Below are 10,195 nucleotides of genomic sequence, written 5' to 3' on the forward strand. Positions count from 1 at the left end.
TCAGCTACTGTTTGGGAAGAAAAGAAAGGAAGGGTGGGAATAAAAGTGTGTCTGTTTCTAGTATTTTTGGTTCATGAAAAGAGAGCGCCTTCAGTCAGGTCAAACATAATCACAAAAAAAAATTTCCTGCTAATGCAAGCTGAAGTATATAATGGAGTTCTCTTTCCAGTCAGGGAATTTAAAGATCTCCCTAGGCTCTGGACTCAATCAGTAGTATCTAGAACTGAAACCTTAGTGAAAAACAGCACCAGACACATCAGAACTTAACAGGAGAAACGTAACTAGCCAAGATATGGCAGTACTGGAAAGAAAAGCAGCTATTTGATTAGTGAGAGAAGCCATTCCCAAATTACTTACTCATTTTGTCTTACTCCTTACAGGAAGTGTTCATGGGCAAGGATTTCAGGGTAGGGTTCAAGGGCAACAGGTACTCATGAATGGAAGTATGCAGAGATAGATATTCCACCAGTTTCTGCATCCTTTACAATTTGCTATTTTCAACTGAAGAAAGTAGAAATGGTTGGATTCTCTCAGTTTTACCTCATAAATTGTGCTGCAGTACAAAAAGGGTTTGTATTTGAGCTACAGCTAACCAGAAATAAACACAGCCAAGAATACGAGCCCAAAAGCTCCAAAACAACTCTCTGTCCTTTTATTGTGATGCATATGTTGCTCAATGCCACAAAAATCTCTCTTATGACTTAAGCAGCATAGGGTGACTTACTTGGTGAACTTCCATCCAAAATAGTCTCAGAAGAGCACATCTAGATTTATTCCTCCTCTGCCTTTCATAGGAGAAATGCGGATTGCTATTACAGTATTACTGCAGAAAAAAACAATTTGATTGCTGTTGTATTCTCTTTCAAGAAACACTATGAACGCACTCTTTCAGTGTATTCCTTGCATAGTATCAACAGAGTATTTTAGGTAGGCAATTACTCGAAGGCTGTGGCCACCATCAGCTTTTTGAAGTGGCTTGGCCTTTACTGCACGAATCTCCAAGAACTGCCCCTGCCACATGCGTACTGGCAGACCAAGCACCAACGAAACCCAGGCTTTCAGAAATCGAGAGTAGTAGTTAAACTGAAGAATTACAAAGATTCACAGTTGTAGATGAATATGAAGAAACTTCTCACAGGAACCTAAAGGCAAATAGAAGTGCGGAATGTACATGGACAGCCAAGCAAGATGCCTCAGCAATAACAAACTTTAAAAAAAAATTCAAGGTCTTTTTTCACTTTTGTGACTGCGTGTACTTTTGTGCTGTACTTGACTGTGCAGACACGTGCTGGGAAGGTGAGGATCAGGCAGGCTTTGCAGTGCTTGTCCCTTGAGAAGAAGCATGTGTTAAAAACAGATGAAATCATTCTGCACAGTTCTCTAATGTTCCCAGTCTGTAGGCTGCCTCAAATTTTGTCAGGAAATACTGTTCGTGTCTCTACCATCTCTGAAAAGACTGACACTGAAATAAAACCCAGATGCACATGTTAAGTGACCTGTAGGGCCTCAGCCTTCCGTATAAATTTAATGTTTCAGGTCTTAAACCTTCCCCAGCTTCCACCCCCAAAGATACAGGAAAGGCCTGGGGCAGGGGGGGACCACTCTGCAATTTCTGTGTTAGAATTACAGTGCTCTTTCCAGTTACATGTAGAACTGGAGGTCAGAGAAGAAGTTTTTTTAAAAAAAAAAGGCAGCAAAAATGGTAAGATAGGTTAATTCACTTCAACATCTTCATCAACATAGGTGCCAGGTGCTCTTTTAGCTGTGGATCAATTTGAATGTTGCTCAGTTCTTTGATATTGAGGATCATCTCATGGGCTTGGAAGAAAAGCTCTTTCCCCACAGCATCCTCCACCCGCCTGCGCCACTCCATCAGCCTAGGCCTGTCTTCAAAGATGTCGCAACCAACTCCAACAGGCTGCAGAAAGGGGAGAGAGCGACAGTGAGACATTGGGCAGTCACTTCTTCACCGAGACGACAGGCACCAAAAGTGTACCTGCAGGTACAGGCAGGAGAAAAAAAAGTGAAGAGGAGCTCACAGAGGAGCACAAAGAAGGAGGGAAATCTCCTCTGGTCAGATCTATCTATCGGGGGGACACACAGAAGCTAGTGCGTATTTTAAAGGGCATTTACAAGCCAATTCCCGAGTGCCGGCACAGGGACGACCACCACTGATTGTGACTTTCAGTTACAGCACTGAAGACGTGGTGGGCTGACAATTCCAGGGACAACTGCACAGTCCGCAGTACGGAGTGCCATGTTACACAGCAAAACCACAGCACAAAACGCTAAGTGTTTAATTGAACTGATGTCTTAGTTGACATAATCTACCCCTCTTCTACTTTCTGCCTGTGCCACTCCCTGGAACACAATGCCGTAGAGAAGCAGAACTGCTATTTTTCAATCTCTGGGATACAGAACTGGGAGAAGGAATCACTTCTGGGCTGCAGGATCCAGACCCTGACGGTCTGGCAGAGAACAACCAGTTTGTAACAGAATTAATTTGATTGCCTCTGTCTGCAGTTCAGTCTTTCATCTTCCAGATATGGCATGTTACGCATGTACCATCTGAAGAAGAATATTCTTGTATGATAAAATTATTCCTATATCATTTTCTTATTTCATCAGGCCTGTCTGCTATTGCTTCTCACTTTTATATATTACCTCCTTCTCTGGCAGTTAAAAATAAAGTCATGATAAAGGACGAAGGAGAAGAAGAAGTATTGTTAGAGGACAGACACAAGAGAGATCTGCTGAGCCAGCTTTGGGGTTTTTTTAACTGGTTTTCTGAACCCACTCCCATATTCTCCTCATTGTCTTCAGCCAGTTCTGCTGAGATATGCCCTCAATCCTCTTCCAAGTGAAGTGTTACCACATGCTGCTCCCCTCTCTGCCCAGCAGCATCTGTTTTCCCTTGTGCTGAGACTTCCTTACCACACTCCAGCACTCACTTGCATCAGCTCCACAATGGCCACAAGATCTGCCAGAGAGATCTCGCTCCCGATGATAAAAGCCTTGTCCTGCAGAAACCTCTCCTCAAACTGCTTCAGGGAAGTGGACAGCCCCTCCATAACCTCCTGGAGCTTCTCGGAGGGCAGCGGCTGCCCTGTGAAGAGGGGAATCAGCACCTGAGGAGAGAAGAGACTTCAGAGTACAGTCGGCCATCTTCTCATGGAGCTGGTGGTAGTCACACCCCATGAACTACTCATGAGCACCAGCAATCCTGCGGCAAAGCGGCAGGAGAGGATAATGCCAGAGCTTCATGGACTGCTGCAGTCCCAAGTAGCTCATGGACGGAGGGCACACAAGCAGTGCTAAGCGGCTGATCTGCCGTGACAGTAACCTCCAGCTAACGGGCAGCAACGTGCAGAATGAAGCCAAGGATCCAGCTCATTTTGTGCCTGGCAGTTGTGCCCTCCCGCTCCACCGTGGTGGGTTACAAAAGAAAAACGGGCAACGGCTCCAGGGAAGACAAGTCTCTGCCACAGTCACCCCTGCTACATCCTCCGTCTCAACAGCCTGCCCAGACGGGTCAGCAGGCTGCCTGCCCACCAGCCACCCCTGCTATCCACCCTGTTGTGCAACTGGGCGCTGCAGGCAGGCAGGCAGCTGCCTGTCCTGCGGGGTGACGGAAAGGAGGGCACGGTGGTGGCTGTGGCAGGGAGCGTAGGAGGGACTGGAATGCATCAACGCTGGCTGGAGAGGCAGGAAATGGCTTCCTCCGTGTGACAGCAGCCAGCGAGGCTAGGAGTGGGTAAGCGCCATTTTTACACCAGCCTTTCTGTGGCCTCCCAAGCAACATTCTTTAAACCACTAGAAATTTTTGCAGAGCGATCATGTAAGTGCGGTCCTTGTCTCCGCAGGCTTGCTGGCACAGGGGTAGTTGCCTTTCAGTAAGATTTGTCACCATTCACAGAGGCGTATGCACCGTTGGAGCCCGCAGTGTTTCACAACTACGCTGCTTCCACCTACCACAGCTAAAGAAATACAGTTTATTTAGAGAAGTAGAATTAAAGATACAAATTCCCATTGGTGGGAGTGGACTGAATTTCTACTTGCTGCTAGTATATTCAACTATTCAAGTTGGGATTGCTTAATCCAAGCCAGGATTTTTGCCAAATACATGTGGAATCTATTTCATCAGAAAATTCAGGGCCAGTTCTCTTCCTAAGTGGTTCCAATTATGCATGATGAGATCTCGGGGTAGTCGCTTGAAACACTCTTGCCTTTTCTGTATCTCGGGGCTGTCTGTCTTCTCCCGTGTCTAGCTAACATGCCTTCAATTACATGGTGGCTTTATACATTTCCCTATTTTCAATTATTCTGAGGACCTTTTCTGTATCTGGGTTATCTAATCAGCAGCAGCAATGAGCTGGATTTCTTTCCCTTGGAGCACTGCAATAACAGCCTGCAGAGACTGGAAGAAACTGCTTCTTGTATGAATCTGAGTCATGTTTGAATTGCTTCTCTCTACTCTCTAGCCAAAAATTCAAATATCAATAAATCAAAATGTTAAATGACTCCTGATATGCTTTGCTGGGCACAAACAAGGACAAACTTGTTCTGTGTTTACTGGCATCCCTGATTTCATCTGAAATTCCATACCTCAGCTGTACTTGCAGGGCTATATTTGCACCTGGGTCTCTCCCAGGATAGTTGCATTAACTGTCTGGTGAGTTGGCTGGAAATAGGTATCCAGCAAAATCATCTGGTACTAAACGATCTTCTGCCTCAGGGTGTTTCTGTTAATTTTGCCTAAATGTAAATCGATCTGACCATACCGAATAAAGAAATTCTGCCATTCTGTGTGTCTCTGTTCTGCCTATCCCTGAGCCCATGTCAGAGAAGCACCTAAGTGGGCTGGAAGCAGAAGGCTCCTTCTGGATTTCCCCCCTGATGGGGCTGCAGGGACCTGCTGTATGAAGAACGCAAGCCCTTCTGCTTCCAGCAACAAAGCACACGCTCGCCAAAGAAGCAAAACTTCTGTCTGTGCACACACTCCGCACAGCTGTGCGGTGAGGGGGAGGCCCCTGGAGGCAATACCCAATCTGTCATATAATCGTTCACAAATCCAGGCAATGGAAGTCTGTTGGGCTTTAAGACCTTCTGTATCAGACCTACTTTAAGGAAAAAACCAAAATGACCAAAGCTGCTTTTGCCAGATCCTGATGTTGAGCAATTAGGAACAGCTCCCTCTCCAACAGCTCCTCTCGGCTAGGAATGGCCTAGGTTTCTTATTTCAGTGTGACAGACTCTCTCCGAACTGGAGCCGTTCAAATGCTCAGTATTCTGGCAGGAAAACTTCACTTCATCGGCATTTTAATATTCAGTCTTCTTACCTTGATCCACATGGTCTTAGGAGCATTAGCCCGGATGTTAGCATGATGCCACGAGAGGTATTCATCTACCTGGGCCCGTTTCTGTATGTCTGACGGGTACCAGTGGTCGGGAGTGTTGTACTTTCGACTCAGATACAGCAGAATGGCCGTGCTGCTCGGGCATTAACAAGAGACAAGAAAGGGGTCAGGAGTTATGCTGCAGAATGCTTTTGCTCCCTCTCCTGCCCCTTCTGAACTTGCTGCTTCCACTAAAAAGGCATTCAGATCAGGATTTCTGATGGAGTCTAGGGACCGCATGTAGGCATCTAATTCATGTTGACATCAGAGATGGCACTTAATCACCTTCGTTCCCACGAAAACTTTAACCTGCTGGAAAGCCACAGCACTGTTCTAGGGTGCAGAGTACTGCTGACAGTACTGGGGCAAACAAACAATAAACCTCCATAACCATCTACCAGCAGTGTTAACCCCACTTGTTCCTCAAATGTTTTGACCCATCTCTCCGAGACCTGCACATGTTCATGTGCTTGTATACTAAATTAAACTCTCTAGTGGGTTATGTTGCCTTTTCATCGGACTTATCTCTAGCCTGAAGCTTCCACTGAAGTCAGTGGAAGTCCCAGCAAGAAGAGCCTAAAGACTCTTTTTCTGTTTGTCCAGATGTTTATGCTTTCACTAATTGGCAGGAGAAGTCAGATGGAAAAATATCTTGGTCATCTGCAACAATATGCAGGCTGTTACTACAAAACGAGATGCCACAGAAAATCCCGTGCTGACAAAATGGAAGAAAATGCAGATAATCCTACTATGCTGACACTACAATAGTTCAATTTTTTCAGTATTATGACACCATTAACCAGTTTCCACATTAATCTTATTATGTAAAACCTAAATTTTATCTCTGTAGGTGTTCACTTGGCCTTTATGATTAATGCAGATAAACAGATTTTTTTCCTAGGGTGAAAGGGATTTTTATGACTTCAAACATTTCCCAGAAATGTTTATAATCCCATTTTGAGGTAAGTGCATTCAGGGTAAGATCAAGAAGTTAAGTCAGCTGATTTGTTTACATTCTGAAAGATAATTCAAACAGAAAATGGAAACAGAACAAATGAGGTTATACTATTGAAATAACCAACATGTTCATGAATTCCATGATCCTTAATGATTCAGTGGAAATGGCATCTCCTAAGTGCTGCACAGATTACTGGTAGCCAAGGAAGTCTAAGGACTGAGTTCTTACCATTCTGCTAGGGTGAAGTCTCCATCCTTTAGTGCTGGTACTTTCTTCAAGAGGCTGACTTTTCCAGCTCCTTCACTATTTGATGGCCCTAAGAACATGAACAGACAAGTCAGAGGTTAGAAGTGCATGTGCCAGTGAAAGAGAAATTAAATACCTGTAGCCAGTTGGAAAAACAGTGACCCCTGTTAGGTTTTCCCTAATAGACAGTCACATTTCACAATTAAAAGGAAAGGAGATCAAAGAGTCAGTTTACAAGCTATCTGCTGAGGGCCGTTGGCTCAGGCCAGGCACAGGGCATGAAGCAGTTCACGTTTCTATAGAGAAATTCTGTTGCTTGACTCAGGTACCAGTAATACTTGCAAAACTCACTGAAAAAAAATCTCTCCCTGAGAGGCGTTTAGATACCACAATGAAGGTACTGGTATTCAAAACACTATTGCAGATAACCAGGAACAGCTGACTTGACTTGAGAGCAGTGTGTCCTGCAGCTTGAGAGATGGGGAGGGAAAGACGGAAGTTAGGATGAAGATAACTGAGCAGGTAAAAAATACTTAATATTTGCCAAGGAAGCAGGGTCTGGAAAAGTTGAGTTTGCATGCAGAGCATCCTAACGAGAGCAGATGGTTGCTACTCCTGCTCCTGTTCCCACAGGCAACACCAAAACAAAGTAATTTACCTGCAGTTTGTAAATGTGGCTGACTCCAGCTAGGATAGAGTCACGATGGAAACCAACGGAAAAGCCTTGTGCCCACAGAGATCACTGCAGTGGCTAATTAATCAAAGAGAACCCGGCTGGTTTATAGACACATGGAGCAAAATCTTTTTCCTGTTTGTCTCTGAAGAGCAGAGGGAATTGAGCATTTACAAAGCAAGAAAATGCTGTCAACAGAGCTGATCCCTCAGCAGACGTGCAGCTGAGGATGTTTCCAGAGTTTTTGCTGGGATGGGAAAAATGTGAATGTCAGCAATACAACAGTAGACTCATTAAATAATTCATTCAGCCACAGTGGACATTTGCTAGGGGCAAGGAAGCTCAAACACCTCTACCCTGCATTACTCCTGGCTCTGCACGTCAACCTGCCTCTGTCAGAAAAATGCAAGAGGAAGACACCATCCCATAAAAGAGTTTAAATTCCACAGTCCCTTGAGTTTGGAAGCATTAAGAGCTGACTATCTAATCAGGTTTTCAGTTTCCCAGTACAGACATTGGACTTGCTAGTCAGCAGTTAAATGCCAGGGAGTTGTACAAAAGTCCAGGAACACCTATGTAAGAAACGGTGTGAAGAGTTTGTTTGTTTTGGTTGGTTGAAGTGCTCTCTAGAAGGAGACATGACATTCCAGGGTGCAAATCCTGATCAAATCAGCATGACCAGAAGGAGGTCTTGTACAAAAATCCCTTTGTTTAAAAAAAAAAAAAGGGCCATTAACTAACAGACAGTGATCTACACCCCCAAGAACTACCTGCCCCCATTCAGGAGGCAGTGGCAGTGTCTGCTTTCCTGGACAAACGTGCAGCAGGAAATAGCCTCCAAGAAATAAAACCAGCCTTCGGACTATCACGTTTATTTGCAGTTGGCTTTGGGACAGGGTAGGAGAAAGGAAGGTTGCTGCATTACAAATTACAGACTGCTTTTCCAATATTGATTTCACATAATGAGATAAATCAAGCAGAGCAAACATTACCACCACCTTCTCCTGTCTAGCTGACCAGCCTCTACCTTGTTCCTCCTCTGAGAAGCGCTTTCTTAAATTCTGGTGTAAGTAGCTTCATTGGAGGCTGAGGTTCATATCCATCTGCTCTCTGAGAGGATTCAAACCCACGTCTCCCACCTCACTGGGAAATGTCTCTGGCTGCCTGCAGCTTAGCTGGGTAAGGGGTTCTACATGCACAGCAGAACCAGAAGAAAGGGCTTCTTAAGAATAAGAGCCAGACAGAAAGTGCAAGTTAGGCCTAATAATTGAGAAACTTGAATATAAGAAAAGAAATCCTGAAAATCAAGCCAGCAGGCAGAGTACAAGGACCGGGTGCCTTACGCCCATGATTTATACCATAAAAGCAGTGAGGCAAATTTGTGTAAACCTAGCGTCATGCAAGGAGTTGCTCTGGGAAGGTGCTTGGTCCTGTGCTTTTAGAAGGGCTCCAAAGGCCAGTGGTCGTCACACCCCCAGCTCTGGTGAGAGATGTAGCGTTCAGGTAGTCTTTGGAAAAATGCAGCAGAAAGCTGCAAATCAATAATGCTTACAACATTGAGCAGTCAATTCTCAGACCTAGCTGTCTGGTTGTTCTGCTGCCTGTGTTTATTACCTCAGGTAATAAACTGTTTATAATAAAGGTAATTTATAAAGGTTTATAATAAAGGTGATAAAGTTTATTACCTCAGGTAATAAAGTGAGCGGGCAACTGAGAAACAATAGGAGAAGCAGTGGGCGAGGGAAGCCCGAATCAGATTTCAGCCTGCTTTCATCATGTAGCAGCCCTAGCAGGAGTGCTGAACATATTAGTCCCCTGATGGGACTAACGTGTCATTACAGCGGGTTGGACAGTAGGTCAGTGTCTGCTGCACAGACTGCACCGCAGCCCAGAGGTGGCACCTTACTTGCTTTGGCTCGTACAGGGTCTTTGCATACAGGCACAAAAGACATGTGCCGAGACTCTGCCGCTGATGCTTCAGTGGGACCGATTGCTCTCTATTTATAAAATAGAGACCAATATTTGTATTTACCATTTAGCAGAGTTTAAGCTTGTGCCCCTCTTCCAGCACGTAGAACTTGTCTTCTTGTTTAGGGGTACGTTGACTTGACTTAGGGCTGTTTAACATCAGTTGCGTCTGGTGTAATTAGGTCTTGATGTCCCTCAAGGATATATACACACACACCATGTGTATTGCTGGGCTTTGAGGAATAACTTTAATAAGCAGAGTACACACTGCCAAAAAGCAGGGCAGGCTGCACACAGGAAGAATTCTTAACCATAAGTCATAGTGCAGGGAAGGAGATTTACGGGTGGGTAAAAAGAGCAGTGGACAAGATTTTACAGATGTAAAAAGGGAGGAAAAAAAAAAAAAATCAGTCTAATTGCCAGTCATGTCCCTGCCTAATCATCTCCTCAGCCAAGGTTTTCCAAGTACTATGCTTTGCCTTAGGCAAAAAAGTAACAACTTACTAGGAAAATGCAATACATAAATGGGCAATAGTCATCTTATACAGTCAGACAAGTCTGAACAGCTGAGTGTTTTTGTTTGCTAAGTACACCGTTCCCAGAGCACTCCTCGGCTGTCACTGTGACTAATTTGCTAGAAATGGCTGGAGGAACATTCCTTGGGGATCCACAAAAATAGATGCAGCACAGCTATGAGACTGCTCTGGGAGTCAGAGCTGCATGGTCAAACCATTGTATTACAGCCCCTTGGCAGAGCATGTACTTAAAATCGCTCCGGTCAGCCGAGGAGCTCCGGTCACCCCTTGACCCAAGGGGCCAAACAGAGCTTCCAGGGGCTGGGAGCAGATTCAGCTCTGGAGTGCAAGTCTGGGCAGGCGTGACCTGTTTCACCCTCCCCAGGCAGGATGGGCCCTGTCTTGAGAGGGCACCAGGATGAGACCAGAGATGAGCCGC

General features: G+C 45.0%; 1 protein-coding gene across 1 annotated transcript; it reads right to left on the minus strand.

The window, feature by feature from the left end:
* Positions 1-1,526: 1,526 nt before the first annotated feature.
* LOC104619330 (glutathione S-transferase theta-1) lies at positions 1,527-6,670 on the minus strand (the record flags this gene model as incomplete). Its single annotated transcript, XM_010285168.1, has 4 exons — positions 1,527-1,918; positions 2,952-3,128; positions 5,340-5,490; positions 6,583-6,670. Coding segments are annotated over 4 exons (617 nt in total), but the record flags the coding sequence as incomplete, so codon positions are not given.
* Positions 6,671-10,195: the final 3,525 nt, after the last annotated feature.

The sequence above is a fragment of the Phaethon lepturus genome, unplaced genomic scaffold (genome assembly GCF_000687285.1).
Source record: "Phaethon lepturus isolate BGI_N335 unplaced genomic scaffold, ASM68728v1 scaffold48004, whole genome shotgun sequence".
Lineage (NCBI taxonomy): Eukaryota > Metazoa > Chordata > Aves > Phaethontiformes > Phaethontidae > Phaethon > Phaethon lepturus.